We start from the raw sequence: 19184 nt of genomic DNA on the forward strand, positions 1-19184 counted from the left end.
AAAATAACTGAAATGTGTACATTTAGGAATAAACACTAAAATAACTGACAGTATATTAGTACAGATACAGCTTATGTGAAACTGTTTTAACATTATAAATTTTTTAATGGGTAGGTGAAAATAATATGAGAATTTATGCTTTTATCATTTTATAAAGTTTCAAAAATAATTTCAGCTACAACTGTAAAACCACCTAATTATCAAGAGGGGAAATAGAAAATAATATTATTAAGAGAAAAAGGAAGCATTCTGAGGTCCTATAGGATGTCTTCACAAATGGCAGCCTCCATACTATTAGACTAAATTCTTTAGGTTCTATACACTGGTTCTGGTCTTAGTAGGCAATGCATCCTCTTTTCTTTTTTTTTTTTTTTTCTTAAGCGGTTGTGGTGGAGTCTTCTGCGAATCGTTTAATTCATCATTCTTCCTTTTGAAGGAGGAGAATGTCTGCCTGGCAACCTCAGAAGCAGAGAACCTAGGCTTGTCATTGGTCCTCTTCTTTTGAGGACCACTTATCCCAGGTTCCCAACCTTTTAGAAGGAAAGGTGAGAGAAAGTACAGCCCTATCCCATTTTATTCCATCAAAACCCTATATATGAACATTGACGCTTGGTGAAAGTCTAAAGAAGCAGATAATAGTATTTCATGCACAAATGTGCCTCAGGCATGGCCATGGTAAAGGTAGTGTCTACAGTTCCCCACATTATACAGCTATTGGCCATGTAGGGTCTGTTAGAGAAACAGAAGACACTTAATGAGTGTCGTGTTAGAAAGGTCTTTTGGTTTTAGACAGTAGGCCTGGGCCTCTCTCCCTGACCATTTCAGATGTTTTAAAATCAACACAAGAGATACTAGGAATGATGGCTGGTGGGGAAGTTATGTTCAGAACAAGTATTCATATGAGAAGAAGCATTAAGCATAGAGGGGAAATAGGAAAATTACTTTTTTCCTATTTCTTTGGGAAACAGCAGATTTCTTTTCTGCTAAAAAGAAATTACATTTTAATTTACTTTTGTATGAAGTTTCTAGAGGTATAAATGCACGTACATATAAACATTCAGGAAATTTAAAGAAATCATTTTATACTGAGTTGGAAACCATTGCTGTATGGGTGAAAATTCAAATGGGCAGTAATAACATAACATATATGACACTGCAAACATTTGGCTGCAGACTATTTACCCACTGAGAATATTGGCACTTCTGATTGTATATCATGCCATGGCCAATAAAGCTATAGAAATGTGTAATTAGGACATATTCTTCCACAAGAATGGAGTTAGGCATTAATTTATCAAACTTACTTAAGAGCTCATCTGTTCTCCACACTCACACAGCAGCTATTGAATTTGTGTCTCATTTCTAATTGGCTCTTTTCTTGACATAATGAGCAAGCCCAAACTCTGAGCTGGTGTGTGCGTGGAAGAGACGAGGTGATGATAAAATGCAAATCCTGGCCCTGGCCCAGGCCACACACCAAAGTCAGGGCGTGGAACCCACGGAGCCTTGAGAGCGCTGAGTTTCTGAGTTCTTGAGGCTGAAGGTCATGTTTCAGATGCTGAAGGAGCATCTTTGTGTAGGAATCTCTCCGTTCTCCTTTCCCATGAAAAGAGACTGTTGAATATCGTCTTACCTTTGGCTTTGGAAGACTTTGCATAGCTTTTATTTTTTCAATCAAATTCCTGTTTCAAAATGGGACGCATTTAAAGTATTTAAATATGCTCATATCATTTTCAAACCCACACCATGGCTCACTGGGGTTTTCTAGTGACATGCATGATGAAGGTACCATGTGGATGCCAACCCATGGAGCAGATATATCATACTTTATACCGGTAGCTGCATACCATGTACATATCTGCCAAGCGTTGGTTTTTGTATGCTCTGTCATGACAAGGGTTCAGTGTTCTCTGAGTAAATAGTCATTTTTTTAATGTTTCTAGATTGAAAGTATAACCATCATCCCCAAATGCCTGGATTTTGAGAAAGGAGGCTCTCAGTTGGTAGGTGTCAGCTATGAGTTAATATTAGACGAAAATGGAAGGGTGGACTCTGTAGAGAAATAGAAAAAAAAATTATCCTCTGGGCCCATCCTCTGAGACAGACCTACAGCGAGGGATTTCCTGGGATTCTCTGCTTCTCCTGTGGGGGGTCTCAGAAGATGGGCCTTTGTCACCGGATAGAGTGATGAGGGTCACAAACTGTTTTGGCTCCTTGGAAAGTACTGTTGGATGACTCTAACGTTACCATGCTGTATATATACCAAGAACAGCCCGCTGATGACTGATATCTCCTAACTTCTTATGACGTTCTTATGATCATGGGGTTACTTTACTCAGTTAAAAAAACAGATACTGTCAAAATATGAAAGGATGCATGCTAAAATATATCAAAATATTAATAAGATAATGATTATCTTGAAATTTAGGTAATTGTAGATGTTTTCTTTACCCTCTCTGATAGTCTTAAAATCTACCACAAACAAGCATTCCTTTTATAATCAGACAAAGAAGGAATGAAGGATGCCAAAAGAAAGCAAAAAGAGGAGGCAGTTGGTAACTTGCAGCAAAACTTTTAAGAAGGTTTTAGGAAACAGCAGACCTTAAACCTCCAACATCTAGGGAAAATTGGGAGCAAAAGACTTGACTTCATTTACAGGCGGTGTTAAAAAATCTTGCCCCTCAACTTCTTTCAGAAGCCCAACCCCTTGTAATTACTGTTTATCATCTTGCTTTTCCTTAAATCCCTTACACTGAAAGTGGTTCACTTTCACTTTCTCCTAAATCATTTATTTCTTTATAATAAGAGAGTCTCTTATTCTCTTTTTGATCTGTACGGTTTCCTGTTAATGCCTTACTCTGTGTGCCTACGTGGAAAACTTACATTAGAAAAATGATTATGCTGTAGTAATTACGGTGCCCTCAAACTGAATTAAATTATGTTTCATTGTAAATAGTAAAATGCATTAATATTTTTAAAAGCCTTTTTATGCCAGGGAGGATAAATAAAGTTACCTTCCTGTACATTCATTAAACACCGTGCCAGTCTAAGCTGAATTGACAGGGCTGATAACAAATCAGCTTATTCTTCCTTATGCCAGTCCCTCCCACGTGGTTCTGCCATGAGTTTTCTCAGGACTGTGCCTCAAATGCAGTGCATGCAACAGATCGGTGCTTCTATAAGTAACATCCCCTTCATTCTGTGTAAATGTACGTAGCCACATCTTGAAACAGTATGGTTTTCTTTAACGGATTTAAGATGAAAATGAACCTGCATTTAACTGTAACTTCTAATATTCCCTTTAGCATACAGAAATTTAAATTCCCTGATATGCACATTAGAAAGTAAAAAGGAACAGTTGAAATTAATTTGGGATTATAGCTTATGTAAACTAGCATACCCAAAAATACTATCATTTCATCATGTAAGCATAATCCTAAATTAACACTAGATGCCAACACTTTTTTCTTCATGAGTCTATGTGTACATTTTACACTTACAGAACACTTCCATTCAGTGACGATTTTTATCAGAAAGGCTTAATCCATGTTTAGACTTCATAAAGTTTTCTATTAAAACAGTAGATTCACATACAACGTATTTAAAAGTTTTCCAGTAACTAAAATCAGTGATCAGATTTTAAGTAAAATTAAATAAAATTAGAAGTTGGTGCCTTAGTTATACTAGCCCCCTTTCAAGTGCTCAAAAGCCACAAGTGGACAGTGGGGATGGTACTGGACAGCACAGGCTAGAACGAACGTGTGGATAAGATGCCAGCACCAGTGGGAAAGTCAGTGAATCAGTGCCAAACTTCTGGGAATGCTTTTCCTACCAGTTTTAAGGAACCCGAAGTAACTAATTTTTTTCCTCATTAAATTGGCTGGTTGGCTCAATTGATAGAGTTGATCAGTTGCTTTGGATTTATGTACAAATCATCTCATCTTTTTCTAGGTCCTTTCATTTTCTTTATGGCAAATATGTGTATCTACCTTACAAATTAGGCTGAAAGCTATTTCCCTGAATACCCCTGTCCTGGAGAGAACCCTGGATTTAACTCTTACACACTAAGCTTTGAGTAGAATAAAAAGCACCTATATCAAGGGGGAAAAATTAAGTGGAGTTAATGTGCTACCATATTTAGTTCTTGCTTTTCAGCTGTCTTATAAATCATGTAAATAAGCACAATAAACATTTATTGAGTGATTCCATACCACTCTGGACCTACAGGTCCATCATGCCTGATGACACATGGGAGTTGGCCCAGGACGGCTGGACGTATGTCACATGTCAAACGGTGCCTTCCATCAAATTCAGAGCCATGTTTCTTTCCCAGCACCACGACATAGTATAATGGCACCTAGCGCTATCGGCATTTCTGATATGACTTCTTTTGGCCAGCTCAGCATTCTTAAAAATATAAATAGTTTTTCCCCTCTGTGATTGAAAGGGTTAAATAGCACCAATTCATTAGTGCTCACAAAAGGATTTATTTTGTTCTCATAAATCAGTTTTATTCCACATTTTTATTATTCCCTTGAGTAAGCCACTCCAATGGAAATCAATACAAGTGTAAGTGACACAATCAATCTAGATATTTGATTATGGATTGGAGATTCCCCAGGTCTGCTTCTCGGCCAGTTTTCTCTCTGATCATTGCCCCGAAGAATTGAGTATTCTTACTGTCCTCTGTGAGTTATGAATACGTTTAGAAAAGCAGATAATCTTCATTGGCATCCTGACAATGGAAGCCCAAAGAATGAGCAAGAATGAAAAGATAAAGATGAAAATATGTAACCATAACATTGTTAATTAACAATTCATATTTCTCAGTATTTTTCTTAAGATGAAGTAAATTTAAGTAACTTACACTTTTAAAAAATTTATAAGGCTATAAACTGGAAACTTAAGATGCATTATGTAGGTGGTTGACTATTTCTCATGGCGGAGATGTTTCTGTTTTCACACGTTTATTTCATAGTAAACCACACTGACTGGTCTAGGTTAACTATATGAAAACAGTTAAGGTGGATGAAATGCCTTTGAAGGGATTCGAGCTGGCTCTTTTATTTCTATAACTAGAGGCCCAGCGCACGAATTCATGCATGGGTAGGGTCCCTCAGCCTCGCCAGAGATTGGGACCGGTGGGGGCCATCTTGCCCAGTCCCGATCAGGGCAATCAGGGCCGGCTGGCCAGGGGGAGGGACCATGGGAGGTTGGCTGGCCTGGGGAGGTTGGCTGTGGGAGCACACTGACCACCAGGGGGCAGCTCCTGCATTGAGTGTCTGCCCCCTGGTGGTCAGTGCACATCATAGTGACCAGTCAACCAATCGTTCAGTCAACCAGTTGTAATGATCGCTTAGGCTTTTATATATATAAACTAGAGGCCCGGTGCACAAAAATTTGTGCACTCGGGGGGGTGGGGGGGTCCCTCAGCCCGGCCTGTGCCCTCTTGCATTCTGGGACCCCTCGGGAGATAACGACCTGCTGGCTTAGGCCTGCTCCCGGGTGGCAGAGGGCAGGCCCAATCCCTAGGTGCAGCCCCTGGTTGGGCTCAGAGCAGGGCCGATTGGGGAGTTGGGGCGCCGCCCCTGTCATGCACAGAGCAGAGTGGATCGGGAGCTTGCGATGCCACCCCTAGTCACGCTCAGGGTAGGGCCGATTGGGGGGTTGGGGCACCGCCCCCTGTCACACTCAAGGCAGGGTCGATAGGGAGGTTGCCGCCCCACCCCGTCACACACAGAGCAGGGCCAGTCGGGGTTGGGGTGCTGCCCCCTGTCACGCACAGAGCAGGGGCCCATCAGGGGGGTTGGGGCTCCGTACCCTGTCACACACAGAGCAGGGCCGATCAGGGGGTTGAGGAGCTCCCCCCTGTCACGCACAGAGCAGGGCCCATCAGAGGGTTAGGGAGCTCTCCCCTATCATGCACAGAGCAGGGCTCATCAGGGGGTTGGGGAGCTCCCCCCTGTCACGCACAGAGCAGGGCCCATCAGAGGGTTAGGGAGCTCCCCCCTATCATGCACAGAGCAGGGCTCATCAGGGGGTTGGGGAGCTCCCCCCTGTCATGCACAGAGCAGGGCCGATCAGGGGGTTGATGAGCTCCCCCCTGTCACTCACAGAGCAGGGCCGATAAGGGAGTTGGGGCACCGCCCCCTGTCACACACAGAGCACGGGGGATCAGGGGGTTGGGGTGCCGCCACTGTCACTCAGGGCAGGGCCAATGGGGGGGGAGGGTTGGGGCGCCACACCCTGTCACACACAGAGCCGCAGGGTGATCAGGGGGTTTGGGCGCTGCCCCCTGTCATGCTGATCCCGGTGCTGGGAGGCCTCGCGGCTCCACTGATCCCGGTGCTGGGAGGCATATTACCCTTTTACTATATAGGATAGAGGCCTGGTGCATGGGTGGGGGCCGGCTGGTTTGCCCTGAAGGGTGTCCTGGATCAGGGTGGGGGTCCCTACTGCGGTGCCTGGCCAGCCTGGGTGAGGGGATGATGGCTGTTTGCATCTGGTCACACACCCTTTAGGGTGGGGGTCCCCACTGGCGTGCCTGGCCAGCCTGGGTGAGGTGCTGAGGGCCGTTTTCAGGCTGGCGGGTGACTGAAGCTCCCAACCTGTCCTTTTTTCCTTTTTTTTTTATTCTGGGCCAGCTTTAGCTCTGAGGCTCGGCTCTAGCTATGAGACCTCTGCTGCTGAAAGCAGGTTTCTGGCCTTTGTTTACCTTCTGTGTTTGAAACAATGTTGCTGTCCTGCTGGCTGAAGCCCGGGGTTTTGTTTAGCTTCTATATTTGTTACAATGTTGCTTAGAGTGCAGCTGAGAGGCCGGCAAGGCAGGCGGGGAAGCTTGGCTTCCTCCTTCACTGAAGCAAGCAAGCCTCCCTGTTCACATCAGCTGCCTGGCTGCCGGCCGCTATCTTGGCTGGCAGTTAATTTGCATATCGCCCTGATTAGCCAATGGGTAGGGTAGCGGTCGTACGCTAATTACCATGTTTCTCTTTTATTAGATAGGATTATGCAGGCTGCAAAGGTACCATCTGAGGGATTTGGAGGAGAAAACAGTTCAAGTTTAAATTAGACCACAAAATTGATGAAGTTGTTGCTCAAGAGGGCAACATTTATATATCAAGCCCTCTTTGTTTTATACACAAATGTGTATCTTATGATCCTTTATATACCAAATGCTTATTTGGGGACTCCTGGTACGGCATTATCATTCTCTTGCCTCTGACTCTAGCCACCTGTTCTCGGTTCTCAAGCTGAATTTTTCCATAGGCACAATTAAACCTTGCTTGTAATTCATGTTGCTTCTGTTCAGAATAGACAGGACTTGGTATACTTATCTGGTTATTTTCTTCAAATAGATTCTGAGGCAATATTAAAATAGATTCTGTTTCTTAAAATCGATCCTAAGGCAGTAGATTGTGAGGTGTTTGCTTCTGTCTGCCAATATTTTCGCCATTGGCTTATTTTCACCAAGGTCTAGAGGTAGGGCGTGGGTTGTGTTTTTGGCAGATCACCTCTGGAAGTCTGAAAAAGTCTTTCAGAAGCAGCTGAGACAGTTGAAACATCCTTCTTTCACCCAAAGAGTCCTTCATTTCTTGGTTTGTTTGTTTATTTTACTAAGCCTAGAGGACAGCAGCTAACTGCATGGACTTCCATTTGCAGACTTCCTGGGCTTGTGGAATAAGGGACTACCTATAGCCTGTTTTCTTCCTGTTTCTTTCCTTTTCAGTAATTTGCATTTATAACCCCTGAATAATGAGAGACATTCCAAGCATTCATGACGATACAGGGCAGCGAGGTAGGGTAGGGTCATATCAATAAAGTGTTCTTTCCACATACCCTGTCCCACTCTTTAAAAAGAGTTTACTCAAGAAAATCAATCCAGAAATTGGAAATGGCTGTCTTTATTGAGGAAGGCAGAACATTTTTAAGAGGCAGTCAGTGTAATCGTTTAATTCAAAGACTGGCAAACTTTTTCTGTAAAGCCACAGCGTAAGCATTTTAGACTTGGCAGCCAATATGGCCTCTGCCATAACTTCTCAGTTGTGCCAGGTAGCATGACAAAACCTGAAAGTGTAAGTGTCTGTTCTAATAAAACTTTATTTACAAGGACAGGCACCTGGCCAGATTGGGCCTGTCGGCTGTATTTAGTGGATTCCTGGTTTTTTACTATGTTTTATTCATAAATTTCAATACAATGTACGTATTTTCTTTGGATATCTCAACCTCCTCAAGATTCTTTTGACTTTTAAAAAAATTGTGCATGCTAATTTAAAAATTCACGTCCTATAGAAGAATAATATTTACTAAAACCCCACTACCTGTAAATAACCCATGTTAACAAACGGTGAAGATTATTTCAGCCATTTCTCCATTTATGAGTGGTGTCTTGGGTCTGAATGCAGCCAAGGACTGTGTGAGCTGCTGGGGACCCGTCCCCAGTTGACCCCAGTCCCAGGCCACACTTGGTTTCCGCCCTTGGGGACCCTGAACAATTCAGCCAGGCTCGGACTCCTGTCTCACAGGAACTATGAGATAAGAAATGCATGTTGTTTTGAGCTGTTAAGTTGGTGTTAGTACCATTACACAGGACTAGATAACTAGTATAAGAACACTGGTAGGGTCACCAGCAAAACATGGGGTAATTGTCACCCAAATACTGGGTCCCCACATGGCTGTTCTCCTTTAATGGAGGACCTGTTTTTAGAAAGTCAAGTGAAAATGATGCACATTTCATACTAACAGGCGACTCTGCTCTGAGGTCTGTTGTGGTTATTGAGTTATGCGTTGGATCACAGCAAGGCCAAGGGCTCAGCACATTCAGTAGTTTCAGCAAGACTTAGCCACAGCTCACAGGAAACAACATCTTCTGTTAGTCATGTTTATGTCCATTGTGCAGTTTGGAAACTAGAGCCCACGTACTCTGGGGGCCTATTTACCCAAAAAGCTCTTAACTGATTGAGGTAAGGGCAGTAGTTTGTTCATTTGGAAAAAATAACACTTTGTCTAAATGGGGGGAAACATAAGTAAAAGTCAAAGCAAATCTGACTTGTCATCATATATCATACTTGATGAAAATGGACGATACTCCCCTAATTTACCCCGGCGTAATCTCTGAACTCACTCTGTGTACACTGTGTCCATGTAATTATTTTTCTGATGTTAATAAAATGAGATTTATTTAGGAAAATCAAACTGACCGTGGTGCATGGAACAAAGCTGGTGAAAAGAAACGTGCTCTAAAGGACTTGTAAAAACGATCCTTAAAATTTTTTTAAAAGGGTAATTGTACCACGCGCGGGATGTTGTGGCTCACACATTATAAACAAAGTCAGAACAAAGCCATACGTAAGACCCCCGAGCTTACAGCTGACCCTGCTCCTGCAGAGAGGAGCAGCGTTTCTGAAGCCTCTCTTGTTGAGGCGATGAAATATTCCATGTATTTACTAGTATCCCCTGAACTGCAGTTGTCATTCCAGCAGGATGACCACTTTAAAGAGGAATCAAAAAACTGCAGCTTTTACTAGATGACAACTAATTAACAACCACATTAGAGTAATTGCCATAATGGTGAGAAATACGATGCCTTAATAGAGCACTGTCCTTCCATTGCCCTAAGTGGATCACAGGTTACTTCTTTCTCTTTCAGAAGGCGCTGTGGGGATGACAGCTATGCAGGTATCTGTCTGTAAATATTTCCTACGTTGGCAAAAATTGAAGGCCAGCAATAGGTCCCTTTAACTGTGTATTAACTTAAACAAACACCCGACACCTTCCACATCTCTCCCAAAGTGAGATCTGTGCGAATAATGGAGTTTGGAGGACACGCTTGCCTGTTGGGTAATGTAATTTGAAATGATATCCTTAGAAAGAATAAATAAAAGTAACTTAAATATTAATGTGCTATCTAAGAGGATCTAGAATTCTTAGCTCAACATGAAAGGCCTCTGTTGCCATTTGATGTCTTTTGATTTCAGTATTGGCAGGACTTTGGGATAGGGAGGTAGAGCTGAACACCGTGAAAATTGAGACCTCAGCGCAGGGAAACCCCAGCTTCTTCTTTGTACGGCAAGAAGTGGGGGAATTAGTCAATGCCTTTTCTACCTGCAGGTGTAATTGGATTCAGAAAAAGGCTAACTTAAAGCAGGACCAGGTCTGACATGGAAAATCTTCACACGGTAACAAGAATCAGTTTGGTTTGTTCGCTGTCATTTCTCATTACCGTCTTTGTCAGGAGAACGGGTTCGTGTTGTGCCATTTTCTGTTCTTGTTACAATCTTTGTCACATGAATAAGATATCAGGATGTTAATGCCTGGCGTACAGCCTTCCGTGGCTGATGATACTGTACAAGACTGTGCTGACCTTTGCAGTATTACCTATTCTGATTGGTTGTTCATGACACCTCTTTCCCACGAGTTAATAAGGCTGTAAAAAGAGAGAGAACGGAAATGGCCAGCCAGTCAAATTACAGAATATTGAAAAGGTCAGAGCAGTGCAGCACGGAGGGAAAAAATTACGGAATATATGGTGCATTAAAATTCTTGTGACAATGATTAGAACAAGAATGGGAAAGCAAACCCATTTATGTATTTCAGTCTAGAGGACCCAACAAGATTATATTCCCGGGATACACATCATTTACGCATCCCTGACTCATACATGGGAAAATATCTACTTATGCTGATTTTTGCCTGAAAAATAATAGTATATGTCCTAATGTCCAATCATTGAGAATGCTAACAGTAAGGTTTTCAGTCTTCAAGGTGGGCATTGATGTTAATATTTTAGTATGGCTTCCTGTTTGAAGCTAAAGGGAAAAGGGTTCATGTGAGTGAAATCCACAGGACAGAAGGTTTATTTTGTTTGTTTCTTCATTAAGCACTTGTTTATTCACTATAAAATAGAAAAGTAGGAATGCATGAATTAACCTTTTAGAAAATTCTTTAGAATGTGGAATACCCTGGAACACTTTCTAGTTTATTTAAAAATTTTAAATGAGTTGCCCGGTGTGCCATGGCTCAATGGTTGAGCATCAACCCATGAATGGGAGGTCACAGTTCAATTCCCAGTGAGGCATATGTCCAGGTTGCAGGCTCAACCCCCAGTAGGGGGCGTGCAGGAGGCAGCCAATCAATGATCCTCTATCACCAATGTTTCTATCTCTCTCTCCCTCTCTCTTCCTCTCTGAAATCAATAAAAACTATATTTTCTAAAAGGGTTGGAAGAGAGGAACTCCATCTAAGAGCCCAGCTCCTGGGGGCAGGGTGATGGAGAGCTGTGAACCAAGAACACAAGCTTAAACAGGCCTGCACCATCCACTTATACTCACAAATAGGGCCCGCGCCGAGGCCCACCCGACAGGAAGGCTCACCTGCGATAGGAAATGCTTATCGCTTCAGCGTTTCCAGCCTGATCCTTGAGGCTGAACCAAGGGGACTGCATTTTCCAGCCCACTGGAGACACAGTAGTTGCAGTGAAAAGTGACAAAGCACACCCTCCATAGAGCGGGGATTAGAGGACTTCAGTTGTAAGAATTTTCCCCAATACCTAGAGGCCCACAATGGTCAGGTTCAAAGGAAGAAAGAGAGGGCAGGGAGAATGAAGCCAAAGGAAAGCCAGAATTGTGGCTCCTGATTTGTTTGTTTTAGTCTCTAGGTTCTATAATGGGGATTCATAAGTTTACTTTAAAACATCTCAATAGTGTTAATTTATCTTTATTGTTGAAAGTATTACAGACGTCCCTCCCCCACCCCCCCATTGGCCCCCTCCACGCCACTCGCTCCCCCACTCCAGGCCCTCACTGCCCTGTTGTCTGTGTCCGTGGACAATGCATCTATGCATCCAAGTTCTTTGGTTGATCTCTCCCTGTGCCCGTGCCCCCTTCCCTCTGAAATACTTCAGTCTGTTGCATGCTTCATGTCTCTGGTTGGTTAGTTTACTCTGTTCATTAGATCCCACATATGAGTGAGATCATGTGATGCTTGTCTTTCTCTGTCTGGCCTGTTTCACTTGGCATAATACTCGGCTTTGGTTTTGAATCTGGCGATGTGAGCTTCCTGGACAGTTGAAATCCGGTCAGTGGCTCCAGGTCTGTGAATTGAGCTGCATGTGGCACTCGCTCAGCTGTGTGGCTCCCGGATATGTACAAGTTCTTTTTTGAGCTGAACAAAATGGTTTATGTAATTGCATACTTCTCATAATTATTGAGTAATTACATACTTCTTATAATTACTGAGTAATCATTGTTCTATAACTAGAACTTAATGTTACAACTAATTGTATAATTACCACGTATTAATGTTATCTGGGAAACTTAGAATAAAGTGGTACTTAATATATTTTCCCCTGCTCTGCCATTTCCAAAGCTAGTAATAATGTTTGTTTTACAGCTAGAAATTTGCTTCAAAACCCAACAAAATGCAAGTGGGGGGGGGTGAAATATATTCATTTATTATATTTATTCATATTTAATATATTTATTCATTAATTTTACATTTGCACCTAGCCCAAAATTTGTAAAATTGTATTATCTTGGCTTAATTTCAGAATTTTCATTATTGGTTTGAAATTTTCAATCCTTTGAAAGATGTACACAGTTCTACCCTTCAGAGGCAATGGGACTTCTGCCTGGGTCTTATGGGATAAGCTCGCCTTTTTGATATTTTATAACCGGGCATGTGACAACAGCAGTAGTTTGGGCTGTAACAGAAAAGGCTTCCACAGAACTAGACACTATGGGAATTTAAGGCGGCCTTTGGATGTGGCTCATTGTCTAAGTCATTTTCTTAGATAATGCTTAGAAGTGATGCATATTTAATCTTAACCAGGTCTCTGGAATGCCAGAACTGTCTGATGCATTTTGAGCATCCAATATAATAAAAGGGTAATATGCAAATTGACCAAATGGTGGAACGACTAGAACGAACACAGCCCCTCGCCCTGGCCCCCCTGCCCCTGATGGCCCCATGGGGCAGGCCAGCTGAACCCCACCAGTGCATGAATTCATGCACCGGGCCTCTAGGCCTATATAATAAAACACTAATATGCAAATAGACCAAATAGCAGAACAACCGGTCACTATGATGCACACTGACCACCAGGGGGCAGTTTACTGCATTGAGCATCTGCTCCCCACCCCAGAGGTAGGAGAGGTAGGCGACAGGCAGCAGCGTTGGGGCAATTGGGGGGCAGGGCCTACTGGTGAGTGGGTGGGGCTGGCCAGCAGGGGCCGGCAATCGCCCCACCCACCAGTCACCCCACAGATCGGCCCTGATCACTGGCCAGGCCTAGGGACCCTACCCTATATATTGGGAACTGTCTCTTAGATTTAAAAAATAAAACCTGGCAAGGCTACTCTAACACTAAAAAAACAGGATGATGCAGCGATAACATGCATGGACTCTGCTTTGTACATTTTGTGGTCAGCCCTGATTCTGACACTTAGAACTGTGTGACAAAGCCAATTACTTAACCTCTCTCTGCTTCAGTTTTTCCACCCATAAGATGGGGAAAATGGTACTACTGCCTCAGAAGGATCATGTTATGAACTACGTTTTATAATCAGGGCAAAATAATGTAGCTGCCCATATAGCAGCGAGATGTCTTTCACCTGTATGAAAAGTATGGACTGGTGCATGCAGCGTCCCGGATTGCAAGAGGGATGTCCGACTGCCGGCAGTAGGGCGCAGGCTGGGCTGAGGGACACCCCTCCCCCAGTGCACAAGTTTTGTGCACTGGGCCTCTGGTATTGTTATAATCACCTAGTAGAGTCCTCTCCCTGCATGCATTCGGAGCTCAGTCATCTTTGGCCAAAGCAAGTGGACTAGTTGTGAGAAACCTATGGGGGCTAATAATATAGCACCATTCCGAAGTGTCTTTTTAGAGCATCCTGATGTTATCAAAGGCTGCCTGGCAGGTTTCAGGACTTTCTGCTAATGCATGTTGTGCATTTGTAGCTGGGAGTTGTCTATTTCCATATGAGGAAATGAAAAGCATTGCCAGGCTGTGAATATGTCTTCATCCTGTTTTACTAAAAGTGAATAGGAATTATTTCCATATTTCAGCCCTTCGGTACCGTACATTCTCTTTGAGGAATACTAAAGGTAAATGTAATAAGCAATTTGGCAAAGGAAGAAGGTTCTTTGTAGTAAATATTACTGTTCTTAATGGTTCTTTGTTGTGTGTGTTGTGTGTTTAAGAGTAATTATAACTAAATTTTACTGAAATTAAGCAACCTCTAGAAAAATTGGCCTCTAGTGAACCTCTCAGGAAAGCACGCAGCATTGAAAGTGAAGTAAATGTTACAGTGCAGCTTTAGGTCTGAGCTCTCACTCCTCTTAACCTTGAGCATCACCCAGCTGCATAGGCGAGGAGATGAAACACTGTCGGACAGCAGGACAGCCCTGCGTCCCAGACACGCTGAGATTTGAGGATGGGTCTGCCGAAGGCTCGGAAGGAAGGGTGGTGGTGGGACCCGGGGAGGACGCATCAGGACGCATTCGATGCAGCCAGGCAGCCCCGCGTTCTCGGGGAGCTGAGAAATGGATCCCCAGATCAAAGTGGACACGGATGACTTCCCTTCCCCGGCTGCTTCTCAGGATGTTCCGACCGGCTGTGATGTAAACAGGCATTGGATGGAAAGCCGTTGGCCAGCCTGCCAAGCAAAATGAGCAGAAATTGCCCCCGTTGTTGATAAATACCATTTCTTACATACATTTGACTGCACTACTCATATCCAGAACTATTCTATTTGGGAGAGAACGAATGATTTCCTCCCAGTCTGTGCATCACAGAAAATTCAACTATTTGAGAAACCCTGAAACAAGTGTAAATGATTCATCAATTGATCAGTTTAGATGTCAGCGCAGGGTATTTACTGTTATGCATGATCATTGTGACGTGGCTTTCCGCTATCTTAGAGTGTCAGTCCAGTTACTTTAATCCCTGTGATGAGTGAATTAGAAAACATAATGTTATCTCAGGTAACATATTTTTTTCATAACAGGAAAGTGAATAAAGGCACGTGGGATGCCTCTTACGGTGGTGACAGTATAGTTCCGTTTAGTATTGGATATTTAGGAACCCCAGAAATCTACACTAATAAAAGAGAAAAATGGTAATTGGTGTACAACGATACCCTTTTCATTGGCTAATCAGGGCTATATGCAAATTAACTGCCAACTAAGATTGGCAGTTAACTGCCAACTAAGATTGGCAGTTAACTGCCAACTAAGATTGGCAGTTAACTGCCAACAAGATGGCGGCTAATTTGCATATGTAGGTACAATGCAGGGAGGCGAAAGGGAAAGCAGGAAGAAGCCCCTGCCACTGACAGTGATCGGAAACCCAGGGGGGAGCTAAGAGCTGGGGGGCAGGGCAAAGGCAGCCCCGGGGCCGCCTTTGCCCTGCCCCCCAGCCATGATCGGAGAATCAGGCGCCTTTGCCGCCCTGGCCAGTGATAGCAGGAAGTAGGGGTGGAGCCAGCGATGGGAGCTGGGCACGGTCGAAGCTGGCAGTCCCAGGAGCTAGGGGTCCCTTGCCTGGGCCTAAAGCGAAGCCCACGATCGCGGGGCTGCTGCTACTGCGGGTCCCCGCTGCCCGGGCCGGACGCCTAGGCCAGAGGCATTAGGCCTGGGCAGGGGCAGAGCCTGCAACCTCGGGGAGCTGGGGGTCCCCTGCCCAGGCCTGACACCTCTGCCGGAGGCCTCAGGCCTGGTCAAGGGGCCGATCCGGTGATTGGTGATCGGAGGGTGATGAGGGCCAACTCCTCTAGCCGAGGCATCAGGCCTGGGCGGGGGGCTGAGCCAGGGATTGGGGGGATATGATGGTCCCCTTTCCCAGGCCTGAAGCCTGGGTCAGAGGTGTCAGGCTTGGGCAGGGGGTGGAGCAAGCGATCAGAGGGAGATCGGGGTCCCCTGCCCAGGCATGATTCCTGGGCCAGAGGCCTCAGGCGTGGGCGGGGGCCAGAGCCAGTGATCGGGGGGAGATGGGGGTCCCCTGTCCAAGCCTGACACCTCTGGCGGAGGCGTCAGGCCTGGGCAAGGGGCCGATCAGGTGATCAGAGGGTGATGGGGGTCTACGCCTCTGGCTGAGGCATCAGGCCTGGGCAAGGGGCAGAGCCAGCAATCGGAGGGGTCTGGGGGTCCCCTGCCCAGGCCTGATGCCTGGGCCAGAGGCATCAGGCCTGGGCTGGGGGCAGAACCAGTGATGGGGGGAAATGAGGGTCCCCTGCCCAGGCCTGACGCCTCTGGCCCAGGTGTCAGGCTGGGCAAGGGGCCAATCCTGCGATTGGAGGGTGATGGGGGTCAACGCCTGAGAGCTCCCAGTATGTGAGAGGGGGCAGGCTGGGCTGAGGGACACTCCCCCCCCCCACACACACACACACACACACAGTGCACGAATTTCGTGCACCGGGCCCCTCGTATTTAAATAATAGCAGGAGAGAATCCTTAGATATGTGCTCACTTTAATACGCTTCCTTTTTATTCAGCAGCTAATAACTACACTCTCCTGAATGGCACACGCCTCGTGCACCGTGGGGAAGAGACCAACGTGTGGGTGCCCGTCGACGGGCTGGTTCCTTTTACTAATTATTCGGTGGAAGTGAATGCCTCAAACACCAGGGGCAGCCTGACCAGTGAGCCCACAGCCGTTGTGATGCCCCCGGGCGGTAAGTCCGTGAACAACCTTGGCTGTCAGGATGTGCATACGTCTCCACTGATCGCCTTGTCTACTGTGAGATTTCGTTTTCTTTTAGAACTAGGGGCTCACTGGTATTACTGATTGGTTTATTGGTGGTTGTTTTGTTTTATTGAGACCCTAATATTGATATTGTTTTATTGTTTTGTTGAGACTGCTTTCATCTCACACCGTGTGTGTGTGTGTGCGTGTGTGTGTGTGTGTGTGTAGGTTCACACCCCCCACACACACACACATATTTGCTCTATACATGTTTAAAAGATTGGGAAAAATTTATTTTTGGTTTGAGACTTTATTTCTATTCAAAATGTATATTTTTCATTGGAGCTTTAATTTTCTAACACAAGTAGTTCTTGTCCCTGGTTTTTTGAAGAACTAATTTAGATGTATATCTAAAGCTTTTCTATTTAGCAAAAATGGGACAGTCTGTAGGTACTAGGATAGGAAAACTCCACTCACACCACTGGGAAAACACCTTTAAATGTCATGTTTTAATGATGAGAGTTCAGTATTGTCACTTTCATGTGTGAAATGTGACACCACCTGTATTTTTTTTTTAAAAAAAGGACCTAACTTATTCAAAATAATTGTTTTGATGTGCAGTAGATTCTACCCTGTTTTAATTAATTGTTTTTAAATCTATTTTTTATTGATTTCAGAGAGTAAGGGAGAGAGAGATAGAAACATCAATGATAAGAGAGAATCATTGATTGGCTGCCTCCTGCACACAACCCTCCTGCTGCCACTGGGCATTGAGCCCACAACAAGGGTATGTGCCTTGACCTGGAATTGAACCGTGACCTTCTGGTTCATAGGTTGATATCAGCTGAACTACTAAGCCACCTTGGCCGGGCTATTTTAATTGTTTTGGGGGCTCTATACTCGGAAGAAAAATCGTTCTTACAATTGACAGGTATAGCCTTTGAATAGAAAGTGTGTCTCAGAATAGAAAGAGCACAGTTCTGAGCTGTGTGTTCAGGAATGTATGTTTCTGAAAACATCAAAGGACAAGGGCCTCAAGACACCCCTGTCTGTCTCATAGCCCAGCTCTGGGAACCACTGTGTTCTGGACTGAGGGGCAATGTCATTGTCTTGTTAATGGGAATCTGTCGGGCTGGGACCATCCCTCACAATGAGTATGAAAGCCAGAAAGGCCTCCTCGCCAGAGGAAAATAAGGGATTCCTACCATTCTGTGGAAGCCCCGTAGGAAAGATGCGTTACCCGCCGCGTCATGAGAACAGCGCACTGCTATCAACCTTTTATGACATGATGGAATGGATGAAGGAAGGTTTCCTGAAGTACGTGGAACTCTAAATGGCAGAAGCCGCGTTGTTTAAGAAAAGAATGCTTGAAAGAGACTTTGGGGGCTGATTGACTCAGGCAGCCTCATGTTTCATGAACCCATAATAAAAATGGGAATTGGAGTTCGATAGGTGCTTCTTGAAGAAGTGAGACCAAAGAAAGAAACCTGGGGTATTTATAGCTTCCTCTTTGAACTCTAACGCAACGTGCTGGGAAGGATAGAAAACTGTGATGACTCTATACTTCAGTGTGTGATATCTTCTATTCACAGTGAGGAATTAAAGAGTAGTTAGTGCTTTAAGAGAGATTTTTAAGTTATGTAGTAATATCCTCTTAACAGGATATATGGAATATTTAATGTCATATCTTCATTTTATGGCATTTACACAGACTTAGTTTGTAATTTACATCAGTTTACATTGCATACACAAAATAGGGCTAATTATATCAATTGTTTATGTGTTTGAGAATGTGTGGTCTAATATTCAATAATATTTTTTAATTTCTTTATCGATTAAGTTATTACATATGTGTCCTTATCCCCACATTACCCCCCACCACCCCCCCACTCATGCCCTCACCCCCCCTGTTGTCTGTGTCCATTGGTTAGGCCTATATGCTTGCATATAAGTCCTTTGGTTGATCTATCCTGTAATATTTATGTGCATGTATATGTATATATATAGGGTATCCCAAAAATGCATTGCGACTTTAAAAGATGATAGCTCAATTGTTGTTCCTTTCATTTCATATTTAACTCGTTGGAATTAATAATGAGTTAAAAGTGTGTGTACCCTGTATACACACACACACACACACACACACACACGCGCGCGCGCGCGCTCATAAATACACACAGAATTCAGTTAGACATAGCAAGCTTCTATTGCTGACTCAGTGCACATGGTGTGAATATATCTGTCTGGGTTAAGTAAAAGGGCTAATATTCTGTGGTCAGGACAAAACTAAAATATTGTTTATGGTGGAATAGAACTGAACTTCCCGGCTTGGCTTCGCCCCTGTTCTGTGAATGCCTGCCTCCATCATTATCACTGTAGGTCCATGTACGATAGGTCCACACTCCCTGGGCACGATGCGGTCATTCACTTTGTCTCAGAAATCCAGAATTTGAAAGATGGCCCTTCAGCAGAAGAGGATGCGAAATATCTTCAAAGACAGACAGGG

At 44.1% G+C, this 19184-nt stretch overlaps 1 protein-coding gene across 1 annotated transcript in view; it reads left to right on the plus strand.

Annotated features, from left to right (window-relative positions):
- Positions 1 to 19184, plus strand: part of USH2A (usherin) — a 390811-nt gene that overhangs the window by 226416 nt on the left and 145211 nt on the right. The window contains exon 37 of the mRNA XM_059677365.1: positions 16488 to 16667. Within this exon, the coding sequence (XP_059533348.1) occupies positions 16488 to 16667 (180 nt within the window). The remainder of the gene's footprint in view (positions 1 to 16487; positions 16668 to 19184) is intronic.

Source organism: Myotis daubentonii, chromosome 20 (genome assembly GCF_963259705.1).
Source record: "Myotis daubentonii chromosome 20, mMyoDau2.1, whole genome shotgun sequence".
Lineage (NCBI taxonomy): Eukaryota > Metazoa > Chordata > Mammalia > Chiroptera > Vespertilionidae > Myotis > Myotis daubentonii.